The 21,128-nt window shown below is 39.0% G+C and overlaps 2 protein-coding genes across 2 annotated transcripts in view; one reads left to right on the forward strand and one right to left on the reverse strand.

The window, feature by feature from the left end:
- The window catches only part of LOC122846992 (NLR family CARD domain-containing protein 3-like), a 165,289-nt gene that overhangs the window by 17,301 nt on the left and 126,860 nt on the right, over positions 1-21,128 (forward strand). The gene's annotated exons all lie outside the window — the stretch shown is intronic.
- On the reverse strand, positions 2-16,421 carry LOC122847002 (MAM domain-containing protein 2-like). The gene is made up of 15 exons (XM_044144346.1): positions 16,256-16,421; positions 16,048-16,158; positions 9,739-10,025; positions 8,948-9,032; positions 7,741-7,878; positions 6,562-6,839; positions 5,893-5,986; positions 5,635-5,781; positions 4,627-4,746; positions 4,401-4,543; positions 3,379-3,475; positions 2,715-2,861; positions 2,387-2,640; positions 323-407; positions 2-252 (listed from the first exon to the last, which is right to left on the reverse strand). Exons 1-15 carry the CDS (start codon positions 16,314-16,316, stop codon positions 206-208), a joined length of 2,094 nt encoding a protein of 697 aa, XP_044000281.1. The 5' UTR covers positions 16,317-16,421; the 3' UTR covers positions 2-205.

A 21,128-nucleotide genomic window follows, 5' to 3' on the forward strand; every position in this document is an offset into this window, starting at 1 on the left:
AGGAAAACACCGTCTGACACGCTGTGGTGCATCAGTGCAGAGAGAAAGCCTCATATATCGGACATGTTGCCCCGTTCAAAACTGAATTTCTTTAATCCACATGTTCCGGCTGACATGTAGGAGTCAACAACGCTTCGGGTTGTCTAATGTGCAAAAATAAAAAGTGAGGAAAGTGGAGGGTTCATGCATCCTACTGCAGATATTTCTACTCAATCTCGTTGGAGCTCCCCACGGCGACGCCGACCTCCGTCTCTGCAGGAAAACACGGAGGAGTCAGGAATATAATCTGATTATTTGATGCAGTTCAGAGAGAGAGGGTCACCTGGGCAAGGACCGCTGTCCAACATGATGTCATCGATGGCGATGTCGCTCCTGACTGAAGAACCGCGAGTCGCTTCAAACACAATCTGCAAAAAAAAACAACATTAAATCCTTTCTGGACGACTAAAATAAATCATAAAACTAAACTTTCACTTTAATCCAACTTTAAAATAATACAGGCTGAGATAATTGAGGTATATATTAGCTAAAATAAGTTTATTTTGCTTAATTAAATCAACACTGCTAAAGCTAATCTCCACTGAATTAACATGAGACTAGAAAACAAAACAAGCGATTTCAAACTAAGAGGGAAAAATAGAATCTAATATAAAAAGTAAGATAAGAAGTGATGATATAAATTAAATAAAATAAGCTTTGACACTGGTTTAATACAATAAATTATAATAAATTAAGCAATGATAACATAATTTATATTGACCAAAACTAAAAATAACTCAACAAGATACAACACAAACATGCTAAATCAAAATTTAGCTTGAGTGTTAAGATTTTAAAAATGTAACTAAATCAAATGAGAAATGTTAATAATAAATGTAAATAATGTGTTAAGATTAACTAGAGTAACATTTGCTAAAGAGAAAGTTTAGATAAAATAAGTCTAGAAACTGAGCTAAGTTAAACTTAACTGTGCTAACAGAATTTGAAGGAGAACTAAAAAGGTTTAACTTCTTTTTGTAAACTAAATCAAGTTAAACTTTGCTACTCTAACAGAATTTGAATGAATGAACTAAAGAAGCTCAATTTAACTAAAACTAGCATTACATTAGCATGTAATGCTAAGAAAATTTAAGTTAAGATTATCCAAGAAAAACTAACATCTGCTAAAGTAATACATTAAGCTAGCTTTATGAAGACGAGAACGGCTAAGCTAAGCTAATGTAGCCTGGAATTAGAACAAGCTGGACTTAAACTAAAGGCTATGCTAGGATATTTTAGCTTAAGCTAACATGTTTGAATAGAAAATAAAGTTAGGGACGATTCATGACTTCTGGATTTTAAAAGAAAAAGCAGATTTTCTTTTCACTCGTCATCTTTCTTTTTATAACTGCTTGATAATTTTAAGCCTGTGGATGAAACACGGAACCATTTATGGCTGATTTTTGGCTTCACCTCCATGTGATGATGGATGAATGGGAGTAACAATCCCAAAATATCTCCCTATCTGGGTTAATGTCATGGCTGCAGCTCAGATGTTGTCATCATTGTTTTCTAGTTCCACCATCTTTCATTCTGTTAGTTTGGATTCGTCTACAGAAAAGAGACGATGATGTGGAAGAAAAAGTGACTTTAGGCCCAAAATGTTTCCACTAATTCATCCTGAAGACAAACATGATGTTTATTTACAGCAGCTTCTGTTGTTTTCAGAAATAAATTAACAACATTGATTCAATAAACACATAAATTATTGGAAATACTTTGTATTTGCTTCAACAGGGCCGGTCGAAGCTTTTTGGGGCCCTAAACAGATTTTCATTTGGGGCCCCTCATTCCACCATGTGAACACCAGATGCTTTATGATTCCTAAGCTGCTCTGCTATTATCATTTTATCATACCAGTGTTTTATAGCCATTTATTTTATTTCAACTTTACAGAAACAGCAAACTAAACGATTGTTAGGGTTTTGAGACGACTCAGATTAATTATGACTAACATTTACACCAATACCTTAATATCACTGCTAAATATAATCCAAAAGTACATATATGTATTATGTTATATGATTAATAAATTATTATGTACAATGTAGAATTAAAATATTGATTTTCTGGTGATGTTATGAATGACATCAGTGGCTTTAGCAAGAAAATTAATTATGAAAACTGTACATAAATATGGTTTAATCCCCTTAACATGTAAAAAAGAAACAAAACGTAAATATACATCTACTTATATTTAAATACGTACAGTAATATATATCTATACATTAAGGATGATTCATGTTTTCTATGGTAATACTGTAAATTTATGTACACAGTTTTCATAATTAATTTTCTTTTATTTGGCTCAGTAAATCAACAATAACAGGATTTATTTCTGTCTCACCTGATGGTGACTCTGGCTCTGGTATTCCACTTGGGCTCTCAGCCAGGCGATGCTTTGCTCGCCGCTCCGTTGCCATAGCAACACTTCCTCTCCGTCCTTGTCGGCGAGCACCCGGAGCTTCCCGGTTCCCGACCCGTACATGTGGTAGAAGAACCGGAGACACTGAGGGCCCCGGGTTCCCCGGACGGGACGGGACCGCAGCCGCGCGCTCTGACCCGGCAGCATGGGCGACGCCTCGATGTACATGTAGTACCCTGTCGCAGGCAGAGGGGGCGCTGTCTGAGGGATGCCGCAACAGGAAACAGGAAGTGACGGGTGGTGACCTCACCGAGTCCTGTGGTGTGGTCCCCTCTGGGGCCCGTGTAGGAGGTGGGAGTGTGGCCCCTCCTCTGGTGCCAGGCGGCAGCGTCCCTGTGTTTGTCCTGGGAGTATCCGCAGAGTCCGGCCTCAAAGTCACAGTGACCAGGCAGGAAGCCTGAGGCAGGAGAAACCACATGACTGGTTCCACCCTGAGAAAGAATCTCTACTGCTGGTCGAGAATAAAACAACCACTGATACACGACACTGTTTACCCGGAGAAAACTATTTAACTTTAAACATTTATAATAAATACAAATATGAAGACATTTACAAACAATAAACTACTTATTAAATAAAAGAAATTTAATGGTATAAATAAAAAATTATAAAGAAACTGTTTCCTTAAAAGAAATTTGCTAAAAACTGAAAAAATAAAATAATTTTTTTTTACCTGAAAAAGATAAATGGAAAAAAAACAAGACAAATAAAAAAAAATAAAAAAAATGCATGAAAAAAAAAGTAAAAAAAAATAAGAATGTATAATAAATAATAATAAATGTTTACCTGAAAACACTCCAAGTTAATAAAAACAAATTAAAATATAGAAATTTTAAAAATTAGTATTTAAACTTTAACATGTATATATTTATAAATCTGCTGCAGCCTGTTGGAACAGAGACGGTCGTTGTTACCGGCCGTCAGCTCGCAGTCTCCCAGGTTCAGGCTGATGTCGTCCAGCGCCACGGAGCCGCAGTCCCAGAAACTCCTGCAGGTGCTGACGAACGCCATCTGAAGAAGACAAACAGGAAGTGAGGCGCTGCACAGGAAATAATTAAATATTTCCATTTTATGTATTATCTGAGTCTGGAGGAGCTTTTATTTTGAAAATCCTTTAACCGGATTCTCTCGGTTACGTCTTGGGCACCAACATGGAGCCACAAGCAGCAAAATGAGTCAGAAACTGATCAGATTCTGTGGAAAGTTTCTTTATGAAGGGAAAAGTCCAGAGAAGAGACAGGAGGATGGATTAATCCCAGCAGGTGATTCTCACAGTCTGATGGTGACCAGTTAATGAGGGAACGAAGCTTCAAACTGGTTCACCACCAGTAGAGACCAAGAACCCTGAGGATCAACAACACCTGATTGGCTGCCTGTCACGTTCAACAGGCTGCGTTTCGCTCCCAGTCAGAGAAAAAACCCAACAGGCTGCGATAAAAGACGATGTTGAATATATTGATTATAGATCGGCCATATTCAATACACCACCATGTAATAAACCTCACACTGCAGGACGATGGAAGACGGTCATAAAGGGAAAATCAGAGAAAGAAAATAATAAAAAAATGGCTTCAATGGGAAAACCAACATTATAATTTTCTGACGGTTCCTTATCAAAGTTCAAACATTTTAAATTTCTAGATTAAAACTAAAACATGGATGGATGAAAGTTTGGAAAATGCATTTTTCCAAACTTTCATTCTTCTGTATTTCTCCAGGAATTCTGTCCATTTTTTCCATCCGTTTTATTTTTATAGTTTTTCCAACTTTGATTCAAAGTTCCTGTGTATTTTTTCTCTCGTTATCATTTCGTTTTATTCTCTTCGTTCCTCTACAGCAGTCGGGTCTCTTTATCCCCTGGTTTTTCCCTCCCTCCAGTCTCTCTCTCTTTTCATTTTGGTGTTTATTTATCCGTTCTCTCTTGTCTTCCACTGACCTTGGCCGGCTGCGACGTCTGGAAGGTCACGTCTGCTGAGATCCAGATTCCCCTGGACTTTTCGGCCTGGGTCCAGATCTTCTCCTGCCGGCCTCCCTGCTGCAGCAGGTAAACCACCAGCGCCTGCTCCGTCTGGTTGAAACCTGCCACAGTTTTGATTCAGAAAAACCCGAGATTCCTGCAAACCGTTCACACCAGAGAGACTTCACAGCCGGAGTCGGATCACCTCTCAGAGAGAAGTAGAACCTGAGGCAGAACCTGGTGTTCCCCGGCAGGATGGGGCTCATCACGCTGCTAACGTAGCCGGAGCGCGGGCCCAGCCGGGAGTGAGCCAACAGGAAGGACCCTGGTGGGAGAAGACGGGATTTATTGTGAACGTCTGTTTTCAACTACAGAACAGAAATTTCAAAAGAACCGAGTTGGTTTTGGGGCTCAGCTAAGAAAGTATCTGATTCTATTCCTCTCTGATAAAACCCATTTAAACTGAAGGAAAAAGGTGTGAAACTGGTGACTTCTGCTAATCCGCTAATAGCAAAACTAAATTTAGCTTAGCATTTTTGCTAACTTTTAAAAGAATTAGTGCAATTATCTTTCCCTAAACTGAGATAAGTGCTATTATTTTCGTACATTTTCAGTTGAATAAAGTTTTGGTAATTGACTATTAAGATTTTGTCAATATTGGCTCTTATTTTGAAGTTGGTGGAGATTGTTAACGCAGCAGTTCCCTTTCCTCTCTTCCTCATTGTCTCTCTTTCTTCCTCCTGATTTCTTTATTAAAACCAAAAACCCGACAGGAACCAAATAAAAGTAGAGGAGATGAAAACATAAATCAATGCCTAAGGTCTTTATAGAACATGGATGTCAACATAGTTGAAGCTTTAGCATTAGCTTCCACTAAATACAACATTAATATAGCTTTTAGCATTAGCTTGTACTAAATAATCTGTTGATATAACACTTTAGCATTACTAAACACCATGTTAATATGACAAATTAGCATTAGCTTGTACTAAATTACCTGTTGATTTAGTTCTTTAGCATTAGCTTCTACTAATTAACATGTTAAAATAGGTCTTTAGCATTAGCAGAGCTAATATTTCTGATGAGTTAGTGTTGCCCACCACTGCACAGTACTTCATTTGAACTCAGTTTAATGAACATATTGCATGTTGTGCTAAATCTGAAAGGTTTTGGTTCAAACTCTCATCAAGTGGTGTTTGCAGTTTTCTCTCACCTGCTCCTGTGGTGTGGTCTCCATTCCTGAATATGTTGGGTTTCACCGACGCTCTTCTCCAAGACGACGCGACGCTCCGGTCCTGGGTGTAGAGGCAGAGACCAGATTCAAAATCACAGTTGGCGATGGACGGATCGAAGGTGGGCTCTGTGGAAGTAATGCCAGGGATCAGCATGTTGGCGCTCTGGGAGAAATTATTCCTCCGGTGTTTTGTTGGCCTGCTGGGATTCATGATGAAGACAGAAGCCCTCAGCTCACCTGTGTCTTTGTTGCAAAACTCTGGAGAAAAGGAAATGTCGTCCAGAGCAACATGTCCGCCTCTCGGGCTGTTAAAGCCCACTTCAAAAACCACCTGGAGGTCAGAGAGACAAACAGAAAGCTGCTCTCACACAAATCTGAAAAATATGGCAAGTTTCCTGTGTGCATATTTGTGTATTCCTTGCAACCAGAGCAGAAGGAAACGTGGATTTACTGTAAAAATGAGGAGAGTGAGATACAAGCAGAGAGGAGAGTCTGGTTGAGGAAAATCTCAGTTTTATCTGGTTCTTGTGGCCGTGCAGGATGAGAATCAGCTCCAGTCGTCTGGGATTGGTAACTGTCTCCAGTGGAAGAGTTCAGGGATCTGTGTTACAGAACGGGTCGGTGCCGCACCACAGAGTCCAACCGCCAGCTGAACCCAAACGCCTGACATGGCATCAAACCAGCGGGATGACAAATGTGACGCAAGCAGAGACGTTTTCCTGTCGAACAATCAGTGGACCGTGTTGTGAGCAGGTTGACCCGAACTGGACCGCGGTCCTACGGAGGTACTGCTGGTGGAAAATGTTTCCACCACCAGTTGGACTCTAACTGGGCCCAAACGCCTAACGTGATGTCACAGCTTTTGTCACCTAATCATCAAATAAAGTTCAGCTTTGACCTCCTGACCTGAACAGGATGTGGAGCCTTCAGGTCCACCTGCACGGGGATCCACTCTCCTGGGGGGCTGACGAAGTCGACCCGGTTGTCGGGCTCGGCTTTCCACAGCTCCTGGTACTGGCCCAGGCGGTCCCGGGTGAAAACGGCGAACATGTTCCCTCTTTCCTCGCTTCGCTGGTACTGGAAGCTCAGGCAGCCGGACATCGGCGTCGTGGCCATGGGAGAGACCAGCTTGGCGACCTCCTTGAACGTCTTGGCGTAGCTGGAGTCCACGTACATGAAGTGACCTGAGGAAGACGAGCAGAGCTGGAAGAAGATTCCTCTCAACCACGCAGCTTCAGGCTGCAGCGGTTAGCTAAATGACTGTAATCCAATCAGACGCTCCTGATTACAGGTTTCCAGCTGTGAAGTCCCACAATCCACTGGTCTGTTTCCCTCAGTCTAAAAACAATGTGCGAATGCTGAGTCATGCTGTTTGTTTCACACAGAGACGCTGAAAACGTCCAGATTTTATTTACTTTAACAGATTTTGTTCAGTACAGGTTAGTAATTGATTATTGTGATGATTAATCGATTAATCAATAGCACAGATTATCCATCCTCCAATTAATTAGCCTTAATCGACGGCTAACTGAGTAGCCTTCAACTAATTTATTAATCAATAAATTAGGTTTCAATCACCACTGAAGCTTTTTTCACAACATGTTAGAAATATGTGAGTATAAAAAATACAAGTAAACAAATAATTAAATTCCTTTTTAAATAAGAAATCAACCTTTTAGGCTAAAATATAATAATATAGCTTGATTATTTGTAGCAAAGGAAACATCTGCAGAAAAAAAAAAAAAAAAATCTTTCAGCTTCATCTGTCTGATCTGTTGATTATTCTTTAGATTGATTGATTAGTAACTGGATAGAATTTGAAGCTTAATAGAAGTTGTTTTTTTTATCTTCAATGTAAAATGTAAATATATTTATACAATTTTTGGCTTAATTGCTGTTTTGATTTTGTTGTTTTCTTTCAGCAAATGGCCTTTTAGAGAAAGTTCTCTCCAGTTAACAATTAATCAATTACTAAATTAGTGGACAATGAACGATTAATCACGATTAATCACGATTAATCACGATTAATCGTTTCGGCCTTTGTGTCAGTACAGAATTTAAAGCATCGCACGCTGCAGGTCTCACCTGTCTTGTTGTGGTATGTGTGATCGTCCGGCATCTCGTTGTGAACCAGCTGGACGCCGCCGCCGCCAACGTACCAGTTCACGTTTACGTTCCACTGGTTGTTGTAGCCGCACAGGTGAGGCTCCTCAAAATCACACTCTGCAGACGGAAGAACCGAAATTAACCTGCAGTTTGGACCAAAACTAAACCAGAACCATCTGTATCAACAAAGACGGGAACCTAAAGCTGCCCGGTAATCTGGGAAGAGTTGCTTATGGCATCGTTTATAGATTGAAATGTAAAAAAATATAGATCAATTTAAACTCGGTGAACACCTAATTTATTTCACTTGCTTATTTCTGTTATTGTTCATAAGATAAATGCAGTTTATTATATAAAAAATGCAGTTTTTAGTTTGATTACATGTAATAGTGAAATCAAAACTATTTGCTAAAGAAGCTGGTTGTTCAAAGAGTTCAGTGTTTAAGCAACACATTAGAAAGATTAGTGGAAGGAAAAACTGTGACAGGATTTATTAGCAGAGGTAGGACCCAAAACTTCTTCTCTTCTTTTCTACAAAATGTGACTTTTCAAGCTCAGAAATGTTCTAGTTTTATTTTTAGAACATTTCTGAGATTAATTAGAATATTTCTGAGGTTTGTTTTTTTTTGTTGCAAATTTTAAACTTTTCAAGGTCAGATATTTCCTTGTTTTTTTTCAAGAACATTAATTTCAACATTTCTGATAATTTTTCTAGCAAATTTTTGACTTTTCACTCAAAAATTTTGTTGTTTTTTTCTAGAATATTAATCTGAAAATTTCTACGTTTTTTTCTAGCAATTTTTCATATTTTCATACTCAGAAATTAACAATGTTTTTCTAAAAAAACACGTCAGATTGATCTGAAAATGATGCATTTTCTAACAAATCTTTGACTTTTAAAACTAGGAACGTTCCAGGTTTTCCTACAACGTTTCTGGAATTAATCTCAAAAATTTTTCAAAATCAAAGTTTTTGGCAGCAATGTACTCCCTTTATTTCTATAGACAATGCTGTAAAAATAAGGGTTCACACCCTGTTGCTTCTTTTCTTTTGTTCTGTTCTGTTTATTTTTTTAAGTGCTGGAGCTGCAGAAACGAGCAGCAGATGTTGTCCGTCAGGATGTCTTGTTTTCCTTCTGTTCTGACTGGAGATGTGAGAGTCGAACAGCAGCAGTGCAGTCACCCACCCAGGCAGTATCCGGGGGTGATGTGGATCTCAAAGATGGCCACGCTGCTCCCTGCGCTCGCTCCAGTCCCACCGTGGATCACAATCTGCTCACAACGGGACGAGAACATCCAGAGAAGTGAGAGCAGCAGGTTCAATGCAACTAAATGAAATCATGCATGCAGAGTTTTTCTCGACGCTTTGACAGAGAGCGGCGTTAGAAGGCCGGGGCGGCGCAGGACTCTGACGGTGTGTTTATGTGATGAGGGGCCCACACATGACGGGGGCCTGGCACCTCATCATCCTGGTCCTGGTCAGTCCGCTGGGCTCTGCCTCGGCTCACAACGTAAACACCAGCTCTGTGTTTACGCTACGATAAAAGCTCTGCGTATCGGACTAATTTTAGACCGACGTGTGGAACCGGGCTGCAGGAAGTTCTGCTGCAGCAGCAGAGGGTTCTGATTTTATTCATCAATAAAGATCCAATAACAAGACTACTGAAAACAATCAATAAGATGGAAATTTACAATAAAATAACTGATTGGTTTTATGATCAATCAATCTATCTATCTATCTATCTGGATGGTTGGATGTTTTGTTGGATGTATTGTTGTATGGTTGGATGTTTTGTTGTACGGTTGGATATTTTGTTGGATGTTTTGTTGGATGTTTTGCTGTACGGTTGGATGTTTTGCTGTACGGTTGGATGTTTTGTTGGATGTTTTGCTGTACGGTTGGATGTTTTGTTGGATGTTTTGCTGTACGGTTGGATGTTTTGTTGGATGTACGGTTGGATGCAGCCCCTCTCCTCACCCTGAACGGCTCCGAGGCGTTGTGCAGATCCACGCTGGCGATGACCCAGCTGTCTGATGGCGTCCTGCTGCTCCACAGCGGCGTGTCGAAGCTCCGCTCCTCGCTGCGCCGCAGAACCTCCAGGTGACCCGACCCGGTGATCTGGTACACCAGCCGCACGCAGCTCCACTCGTCGTGCTCCAGGGACGGGCTCAGCAGAACTCCGGTCACTTCTCTCTTTGGTTCGACACCAGAACCTGAGCTGCCCTCCACATCGTCGCTCACGGTTTCCACGGCAACAAAATGTCCTAAACGAAGCAGAATAGGCAGGATATTAAACTGTTATCTAACACAATACTTTCCATATTCATTATGTTGCAGTAATGAATGTGCATCTCTACACACATTCATTTACATCTCTAGCCACTGAGAACAGTCAGTGGTTACTTCTGCTAATATGCTAATAGTAAAGCTAATTGTTTGCTTAGTGCCTTAGCATTTTTGCTAACTTCAATAATGTTTAGCACACTTAGCTTCCCCTAATTACATTTCTTAAAATAAATTCTAAATAGCCAATTTTTCATAAATGTAAGTTGAATAAAGTTCAACATCTGTGTTGAAATTTTAGTTATAAACTGTTAAGAATTCTTCAAGTAGCTTAGCCGTTTATATTCATGCTCTTATTTTGAAGTGAGGAGACGGTTTCCTCTCGTCATGTTGTCCAAAACAACAGGAAGTAGTTTATAATCTACTGTTTATAATCTGCTTTCTGGACACTTTACCGTTAATTAGGTGAAATAAAATTAGCAACAGAGTTAGCAATACTGTAAAAGTAACAACTATAAAACTAAAACCATTCCAAAGAACCAAACCATACAGGAAGGTGTGCAATAGCAAATTTAATCCACTTGAGGGCAACATACTGTTTTGTCACACATGTTGTGTCATAGATGACTGAATTTAGCACTTTATCATTAGCTTCAGCTAAATACCATGTTGCTGTAGCACTTTAGCATTAGCAAAACTAATATTTCTGATTAGTGAATTCAAGCCTTCTCCCAGTTCCAACTAGAAACAATCAATCCACCCATTGCTCTCTGCTATGCTACAACTAGCATAGCCTGTTGTGAATGCTAAGGCTAGTTAGCATGGCCACTGATGACGACAAATACAGTTTTCCTGTAATGTAAAGTTGTTTCTTAACTACCAGCGCGTACACGAGGATGACTGGCAGCGGTAAGACCCGCCTCCTGGCTCTGATTGGTTGTTTTTGGTCGGGAGCATTTCTTCAGTAGCTCAAAGAAGAAGTGGAGGAGATCAATCTTCACCTCATATTCTGTATCAGAGTTACTGCAGCTTTAAAAGTGACATAATTTTCTCCAACTCCAACACTCTGTACTCCGGCGTGCATTCCCAGCTCTGACATCTTATCCAAAACAAATGCAGCATCCGTTCCTCGGCACCCAGTTATCACGCAAAACAAAACAGTAGAAGTAGCAAATAATTTCTCATACGTTAAAGTTACAAAAGATACTGAAACATGGACTCTACAGCTAATTTCAGTCAAAAAGGAGAAAGGATTTCCCCTTGGGAAAAACCCCAACAAACTAAATGCTGTTTATATTAGATTCTCTAAAACAATATGCAGAAGCTCAGATATGGTAATCCAGATCAGGATTTAAAACCCAGAGTCATAAATCTCTGACTCAGTTCAGCATGAAATCCTCCTTCCTGACCCCTGTGTGCCTCAGGGCGTTTTGAGCTCTCCTCAGCGGTCTGTCATTTATTATTTGCCCCTGTGGAATGCTCTGCAGCTCTGCAGCCCTGCAGCTCCGCAGAATGAGAGGAAAACACCCAAGTATCGAGACTCAAAACAGCCACTCAGTGGAAAACTCACTTCATTAGCGTCTGTCAATAAATGTCAACTAACCGCATCCAATCAACAGCAATTAAAACATGGCTTTATTCGTGCTGTTTGGTGTGAAAAGGCCCATAAACAAAAAGCAGAAGAAAGGAGAAGAAAGGAGAAGAAAGACCGCGCCGCCGCTGAGGCTTTTTAACAAGCCTGAGGACGAAGCAATCAGGATGGAAACAGTTGGAGGAAAAGCGACTGAGTCATGAGTCACGCTGCCGCAGCAGGGCAGTTTTTAGTCAAGTTCAACCAATCATGGTGGATGGAAACAGAAAAGCTTACTGAAGTTTTTCCAGCGCTGACTGGTTTATGGGTGATGCAATGACCATTACAGAATATTTGTTTTATTTAAGAAACCAAGCTTAAAAAAAAACTAAAACAAGTTATGGTCACATCACAAAGCTAAATCCAGAGCAGCAGAGTTTACTTAAGTTAATAGTAACAATGCAAGCAACTGTAAAATACAAAAGTTTTCAATCAATCGAGACTTTATTTGTATAGCACATTTCAGCAGCAAGGCATTTCAAAGTGCTTTACATCAAATCAAACACAAAAACACAAAGTTATGCAACATAAAATCAACAATCAAAACACATTAAGTCAAGTTCCATCATTAAATTAGTAATTGATTACGTTTCAAATTCAATCCTAAACATTTGGCTTTTTAGTTGAGATTTAAAGGAAGTCAGTGTTTCAGCTGTTTTACAGTTTTCTGGAAGTTTGTTCCAGATTTGTGGTGCATAGATGCTGAATGCTGCTTCTCCTCGTTTGGTTCTGGTTCACATTAATTAGTACAGCGACGCAAATAAAACATTAGCATTCTGTGATTAGCTGCTAGCATGACTATGACCGCTTGCTAGCTCGTACTAATGCTTCAAATGCTTCATTTGTAGAAAAATCTCAGAAATCCTGATTTCCAAAGATAAAAAAAATCAACTGCGCTCCCAGCAGGAAGTTAGATTTTATATTCTGAAAGTCGTAGAGTTTTTCAGACATCAACTTTAGCATCCAATATGGCCGCTCCTGTTACAATGCTATAATTTAATCTTGTATATTATATGTTGTTCTCTGGATATTTCGGTCAGGCAAACATTTGAGCTAAGTAGCTAACAAGTAAATATTTGCATGCATGTTCGTTAGCCAGCTAGCTTCTTAGCATCATGGGAAAGTGTACATTTATTGCTAGTTGTTGTTTTTGCTACCAGCTTACTCCTGTTGTCAACCCGTACATGTACAGGTGTATTTGGTGTGAAAAAATAAACATAAACTTGGCACTGCAGCGGTTAAAGCTGACCCATATGTCGTTTCAAACATCAGAGTGTTTCAACCACCACATGAATTTACAGTTTTCCTGCCTTAAAGTTCGGTTATGATGAGGTTAAAAGAAACTGCATCCTTTGCTTATCTTTAAACGCCATGAATAAAGTGACCTGAAGTGTGGCCTTGAAGTAGGCCACACTCCGCGTCACAGATAACTTGACACAGTCCAGCTGTTTGTGCTAGCTCCAGAGGTTCATGCCGCCATTCTTCCCAACTCTGTGCATGAATTGTGTTTTTCAGTACGGAAACATGAACGCACAACAAATGACAGAATAATCACTGTAATCACGATCTGAGCTCCATTCATCAGGCTGTGAGCTACACAAACAAACGCTGACATAACTTTCATATGGGGATGCAGAGCTCATTCATATGAGCTGCACTTCAAACCTGAGGGGGAAGCCAAAATGTGCTGTTTCTCTCTCTCCAGATGTTCACTGATGCTGCAGTCAATGCAGACCAGATGGACCTTTTCCTACAGAGGGCTTTAGTGCTTCAGCCAAAGAAATCAGCAGCAATAACAGCATCTTGAAGCTTCATTCTGCATCCTTAAAGCTGCAGAATGTAACTTTTATTTTTAAAAAAATTTTTTTTTTATACATATGGAAAAATTTGTTAGATCAAGAGGAGAAAAATGTAGCTCCTCTTCCTTTTTTTTTTGGAAAAGTCGCCATCTGTAACTGCTATGGCAGTTGCTATGGAGTTAAGCACCATCTTAGAACTACCTCGCTGATTTATGAACAATATAAGCACATTAGAACTATAACTCAATTACAATTTTTGACTATTCTATGTTTGCCTACCAGGATGGCGGTTCAGGATCACTCCCAGTTTAAACTTGTAGGAACTATGCAAGTTTATTTAGCTCAAATAATTACAATATTTGAGCTAAATTATGACAATTACTATTAACTAATAAAGTTATAACATTGTATTGGAAAATATGTTGTCTTATATTATTTTAATAAATGTAAATAAATATGCTACATTTTGTTGATGTACATTTTAATAATAATAATCAGCGAATGTAGCTGGAAGCTATCAGATGCAGCTAGCACAGCATGTCATGAATGCTAAGGCTAGTTAGCATAGCCACTGATGACGGCAGAAAAACGGTAAGTTCTGATTGGTTGTTTTTGATCGCTATCGGTTCGTTTTGGCGATAGCAGCTCAGGCAGCAGGTGGAGGAAATAGATGTTTAATATACATTATACTGTGACAAGATAGTGACACTCTTAAACAAAAAATATATATATATTATCAGGGCCGGATTTAGGAGGATGGGGGCCCCTGGGCTGGAGTCAGGATGGGGGCCCCTTTAGAAACATATTCAAAAATATATATATATATATATATATATATATATATATATATATATATATATATATACTCTAGTATATATATATACTCTAGTATATATATATATTTGTATGTGTTTGTTTTGTTTTAGAGGATGAACAGAAAATGACCGAACAGTAAGTTTTGACAACTTACAACTTTAATAAGCCAGTTGTCACAAACTACAAACAACTCTGAACTCTTTTCTAGAAAGACTAAACCACATGTTGGGGTTGAAACTAGAATATGATGCTTGCATCACAAAATAAAATCACTGAATAGTTATTGTTGCCTGGACTTCAACACAAACTATAAAACAGATTGAGTGCAAGAAACGCAATGCTCAAATATACTTTTACAAAGCAAAGCGAGTAAAACAATATTTATACAAATATCCCCAGCATTTACAAGTTCATATAAGTACAAGTGGAATATATCAAAACTCAAACTTTTTCTTTGGTTTTAAAGTTCTTGGTAAATAGTGGAGGAAATAAATGTCAAAAAAGTGCTTCTCTGCCAGTCAGACAGAACATGGATATAAACAATATCTTCTGGAAAAAAGAGATCAGGCATACTGTAGTTTTCAGAAAATATCCTGACCCAGGTAAGTCCAAAGTGCTGCCCTCTGAAGGATTTTTTAAAGTTTAGGCATTTGCGTTCAGTTGCGTGCTTCCAGTCACTGAAACCAGTTTCAAAGTTTGACTGAGTATTAGCATTGCTGAAAATGCGGCATGCAAAACAAATGCAGCTCCGGTGGATGGAGAGTAGAGCAGCCACGGTCTTTCGATACTCACTATTTAACATCTTAAGTGAGATTTGATGCGATGCTTGAAAGCCAACATTCATATTTTGACAGCTCTCCGGTCCTCGCTCAGCCCAGTAAGCTCGCACGGACTCGTCAATTTCCCCAATGCGCGGATCGGTACTGTACGGCTCCACAGTCGTTCCATCTGCGGAAGAAGATCCGCTTCCACCAACTCTGACTCCACAGACGCCAGTCCAGCCACCGACTCAGTCACGGTTAAAGGTTCTGGGATCTTAGTGCCGGTGTTAGCATAGCTAAGGGTTTGAGGAGCGGGGATAATAATGTTTCTGCTCCATCTCCGCTAACAGGTTTAAAAAAGCCTGTCAGTTTAGGCATTTTGTTTGTCGCCTCTTTGGCGCGATGCTCTTTTTATTTTCTCTTCCTTCTTTTCTGCGCTCCGCTGTCATATTTCCTGTTGTCCGCCATTGCAAAATAATATTCCCTTGACGCTCCTCCTCCCCAATGCGTAAGATGCGTCAAAAGTGGACCAATAACAAGCAAGCATTCAAGATGGACGTTTGCCAGAACAAATTGGAACATTTTTCATCGGTGCTGTCAAAATCATGGTAGTCATTGATTAAATTCTGACACTATCCATTCACAAAAATATAAAACATCCTTCGGGGCCCCCGAAATGCCGGGGCCCCGGGCTGCAGCCCCGGTAAGCCCCTGCTAAAATCCGGCCCAGTATATTATTATATTGATGATGCAAAAAGTGCCGCTACACTTCAGCTAGCATAACTTGCCGTAAATTCTAAGGCTAATTAGCCCCGATAATGGCGGATAAACAGGTTGTTTTGGTCGCGAGCACCTCAGAGAGAAGGTGAAGGAAATCAATATCTACTATATAACACTGTCACAACATGGTGACAGTATTAACAGATGTGGAATAAAACTTTTTTTTTGTTATGGTGACAAACAGAAGCTTTAAAGCTGCAGTAGGGAATAAAAGTACCGTCTCGGTGCAGGGTCCAGATGGAAAAGTCTGCGTCTGACGTGTATCCGCAGGTGTTGGACTCAAAGTTACAGGAGCCTGGCAGCAGCCGGCTGTGGGCTCGGACTGCGGCTTGGAGCGCAGGAATAGAAACGGAGAGAAACAGAGGGAACGGTAAGTATGAATCATCGGCAAGTGTCGATATTCTGCAGCAGTAATGAGAGCTTACCGACAACAGCCAGGAGGTAGATCTGGAGCATCGCAGCTTTCTTTCTGAGGAGAAACGCCATCGCTCTGTGGTGAAGTCCAGAAAATAAAAGAAGCAAAGAAAGTTTTTTTTATGTGTTTTTTTTCCCCCACAGAAAAAGTGTTGCAGGGTTTGTCTGAGTGTCTCTCCAGCTCCAAGACTGGCAGCGCACTGCAAGGAGGAGGAGGAGGAACAGGGAGCCAGAGGTCGGAGAGGAAGGGTGGGAGGAGAAAGGAAGGTGAATGATGAGCTAAAAACAGCATAAAACTTGTAGATGGAGCGCTCATAAAAAGCGATAAAAACACTGATAGTCACTTTATCAAGACCAGCTGGCACCATTCAGCTCAGTGGAAATCAATCCACTGGTCTAGTTTCTACTTATTACACTAAAACATATCCACAGCAACGGTGTTTTTATCTTAAATTTGCAGATTGTATATATATCTTGTCCAGTTTGGGTAGAATTACGTTGTTTTCAAGCCTGGATATTTCAGTAAATGATTAATCGACTACTGAAGAATTTGACAATTATTTCAACCATTGATTAATCACAAATATTTGTTTCAGCCCTGCCATTGAAACAAGACAAAACTTACAACTTACAAGTAACTTTTCAGCAGGATGGAAGAGCTTGTTTAAATTCAATACAATTTTTTTACTTTGTATACTCCAGTTAACGATTAATCACTTACAAAATTGGTTGAATTGATTTGCATCTTTTAATTGATTTCTAAAATCGTTTTTAAACAGTTTAAGAAGATTAATGAGAAATCTGCTGAATGTGCCAATTTTAATCGTCAAACAAATCAATTACTAAATTAGTTGTTAGTTGCAGCACTGTCTAAGTGGACTGTGATATTTGTGCTAAAATCTGGACCAGAAATACTTGTTAATATTTAGTGTTTTAACAGTTAAGGTAACAGATTATAAGAGTTTCTGGTTCCTGCAGCAGAGACTTTCTGGGTGGAGTGAATGAGCTCAGAACACGACTCAGAGTGAAGCATGAAGGGGGAAAAGAGCAAAACCCTTAAAGTAAAACAGCTTTCAGGCTTTAAGTGATGCGCGCACACGAAGTGTATGGAGGACTGATGCTGCCAAAATTGGCAATAAATAAAGAAATATTTAGGCACATTAAATATATATACATATTTAATGTGTCTAATGTTGCATTCAGGAAATAAAAAAGTAAAAACAGTGTTACACGAAAAAATATTATTTATTATCTAACATTATCACTATTTACATTTTGTTTTCACTTGTTTTGTTTTATTAATTACCTTATTTACAAGGTAAGATTTTTTTCTCATTATTTTCATATATTGTATTTATTGTTTTAAATTATTTTATGACATTTATTGTCACATTTAATTTCTATTATTTTTTTCATATTCTGTGTTTAATATACAGCTTAATGTACAGTTATTTTAAAACATTTTGTTGATCAGTTTCCTTATAATTAATTTTGTCATTACTCTCATTCTGTATTTATTCACTTGTTTTTAAAACAATTGTCACATTTTATAAGCTAATTAGTAAACAATAATATGGAAATAAAATAGAAACATTTAATAGTAATAATGTTAAAAAATGATGAACAAATATTAATTTTTATCACACATATTGAAATAGTTCCTATTTAATTTTTTTGATTCAATATTTGTCACAGATTTTACTTTATCCAGCCATTTTTTAAATTTTTTTATATGCATTTATTTGTGACAATTTTGGCAAGATCAGTTCTCCATAAAAATATACTTAGTTGAGGAATGGAAGGCAAATGATGCCTGGTTTTCATTAAAATCTGAAAGCTGTCTTAGTAGAGCCAATTTTTTTCTGTATTTATGCTGAAAAAGCTTCTGAGGTTCAATAGTTTGTTCATTAAAATATTAAAGATTTCAAAACATTTTCATCTTAGATTTCCTTTTTATAGACGCAAATCTTTCATCTTCCTTTAAAATTCTGTTTCTTTTTCTCAGGTTCTCCCATTTAATCAGGAAATCCTGTTTCCCTCCATAGTTGGAAACATATTAATAATTAAACGATTTAACGAATTGATTCACTTTGTTACCAAGCAACAGGCGTTTTTCATCAAACAGTATTAAACAGAGACGCTGGCGGGCCATCAGCAGTTTAAATAAACTGAACTCCTAATGACGAGTTAACCAGGTGAGATAATGAAGCTGAAGTGGCTGAAATACACGAGAAAAACTCCTGACGGGTTTCCGTTTACCGTAAAGGATTCAGTGACCCCTAGTGGCCACGGCCCAGGATTGCAGCCTCTTTTGGAAGAAAACTAGCAAAAACTCCTGCAACTGTTCGCTTTAAATAGAGAATAAAAACCGCTGAAACTCTTCAGGAAAATATATTTGAGGCTAATAGTTACAGCATATTGTGCTTTATTGGTTTTATAAACATTCTGCCCATAAAATAAAAAAAATATTAGTTGGTTTACTAATTTAAAACTCTCTAGTTTTAAAGTTATTCATTTACAAATATATTGGATAAAATGATATAAATATTCAATATTTGCATTCTGATCAATAGAAAAACTATTCGGTCTCAAGTTGGACTCAGTGAAGGATACAAAGTAAGGAAAGAGGAAAGGAATGACAGTAGGGCACAAGGATTTAAGGAAGAAAGAAGGAAGGAATAAAAGGAGGGGAAGGAAGGAACAAGGAAAGAAAGGATGTAAAGAAAGAAGGAAGGAGTGAATGAAGGGAGAAAGGTAGGAGACAAGGATGGAAGAATGGAAGGCAAAAGGAAGAGAGGAAGAAAACAAGATAGGATGATAAGAATGAAAGTAGGACACAATGATGGGAGGAAGAAAAGAAGTAAGTAAGTAAAGGAAATAAGGACAAGGGTGGAAGAAATGAAAGTAGGACACAAAGATGGGAGAATGGAAGGAAGGAAAAAGCAACGAATGAAGGAATGAAATAAGGACAAGAATTAAATAAAGAAGGACACAAATAAGAAAGGAAAGAAGGAAGTTAGGAAGGAAGGAACAAACAAAGGACAAGAAGGAAGGAATAAAAGAAATGAAAGAAGGAAGGGAGGATTAAAGAAAACAGATAAAAGGAAGGAAAAAGATAAAGATGCTGAATATAAATTATCACCATGTTGTCAGAATTTAGTTATCTGTAAAATATGAAACTTTGTGCTTTTTGGCTCTAAAGTGTAAAATCCAGCAGAGGCTGCAGGTTTCTGTCAGGAAACAAAAGGAGAGCTGTCCTCTTCCTCTGGAGACGCCGTGCAGCTGAACAAACTTTCCACTTTCCCTTCAGCAGCCGAGGAGGAAAACAGAAACTCTTCTCCTCCGATGTCTCCTCCGGCTCCACAGTCACACATTTCTCTGTTTTTACTCACGTTTTGCTCTTAGATCTCCCCCAGGAGTCAATTTTTCCACTGATTGTATTTTCTGACTCACTTCCCAGCTGATTCTGGAGCAGCAGATTAAAAACCTTCTGAGGTTTCTGAGTCAGCTGTAATTTCCAACTGGTTTGCATTTCCGACTTCAGTTGTCAGTTTATTTGTTTAATTTCCTGCATCAGCAGCGAGGCGGACGCAGCAGGAATAACCGAAGGACGACACATGCTGCCCATCCAGAGGCATTTATACGGTTTGGATGTTTTGACCTCAAGAACGCTGCTGGAGGAGAAACGGTGGAGCTCTACAGCAGCTAAAAATCACTTCACAGGGATTTTTAAGATGTTTCCTTTTTCACTCATTCAAAGTTTCCACGTTTTGTAACTTTAAAAATACAAACGAATGTATGTTATTGGGACTTTAAATGAAAGCGTGTGTAATTAAGCATAGTTTTAAGGCTTTAGCCACCTCTAACTACCAGCTAAGCTAAGTTTGGGGAATCTTGTAACTCTCTCACTCTTTGGTTGCCTAGCAACAACCTGCTGGATAACAAGCAGTTTCAAGTTCTCTCCAAACTTTGGTTGCCTAGCGACAACCTGCTGGGTAACTTGCGCAGCAGCAGTTTCAGGTTTCACCACCGCGTCTCATATGCAGCAATTTCACCTCAGAAACAAAATAAACAGACAGTAGAGAACAAGATATGACCAAAAATACAAAATCTAAGAGAATTATAAAAATTATAACGTCAAAATTAAATTGAATCAACTGACACTTTAGGATAGCTCCTGCTAACTACCGTCTTGGTATATAGCACCTTAAGAGTTAGCAATACTAATATTTGTGATTAGTATTTTAGCATTAGCTTCTGCTAAGTCCCATGTCGGTATAATGCTTAAGAATTAGCAGAACTAATGTTTGTGATTAGCATTTAGCATTAGCTTCTGCTAAGTTCTTTGTTGGTGTAGCATGTAAACATCAGTGGAACAAATGTTTGTGATTAGTGCTTTAGGGTTAACACAAGTAATATTCCTTTTTTTTAAATTTTATTTTCAATCTGTTCGCCAGCCTGACCCCAGTCTGCCTGTCGTCGTCTCTCAAGTTGATCCCAGATAACCTGAGGGGATGATGGGCACCGCTGATGACAGAAGCTACAGTTTTGTGTGCTGACTGTTGGCTCTCTAGTACAAAATGACGGTTTATTCATGTTTGCCAACACATTTACAGAAACGATTGAAATCTTCGCTTTTATTCTCCATTAGCCTGGAGAATAAACGCTGTAGATTCTATCAGAGGGATCATCTTTCCTCTCTCACGCTCTCTGACGTGTTTCTAAACCTGAAGGTTCTCACACTTTCTCTGGCAGCAACGAAGAGCGGCGGCCGCCCTGTGTGGGATCAAGGGCGCGTTGGATGGTAATAGCACTCCGGATGCCATGGTTACCGGCCCGCACCACCACCATCCCTGCATCACATGCCGTTGTCACGGCAACGGG

The sequence above is a fragment of the Gambusia affinis genome, linkage group LG17, assembly GCF_019740435.1.
Source record: "Gambusia affinis linkage group LG17, SWU_Gaff_1.0, whole genome shotgun sequence".
Lineage (NCBI taxonomy): Eukaryota > Metazoa > Chordata > Actinopteri > Cyprinodontiformes > Poeciliidae > Gambusia > Gambusia affinis.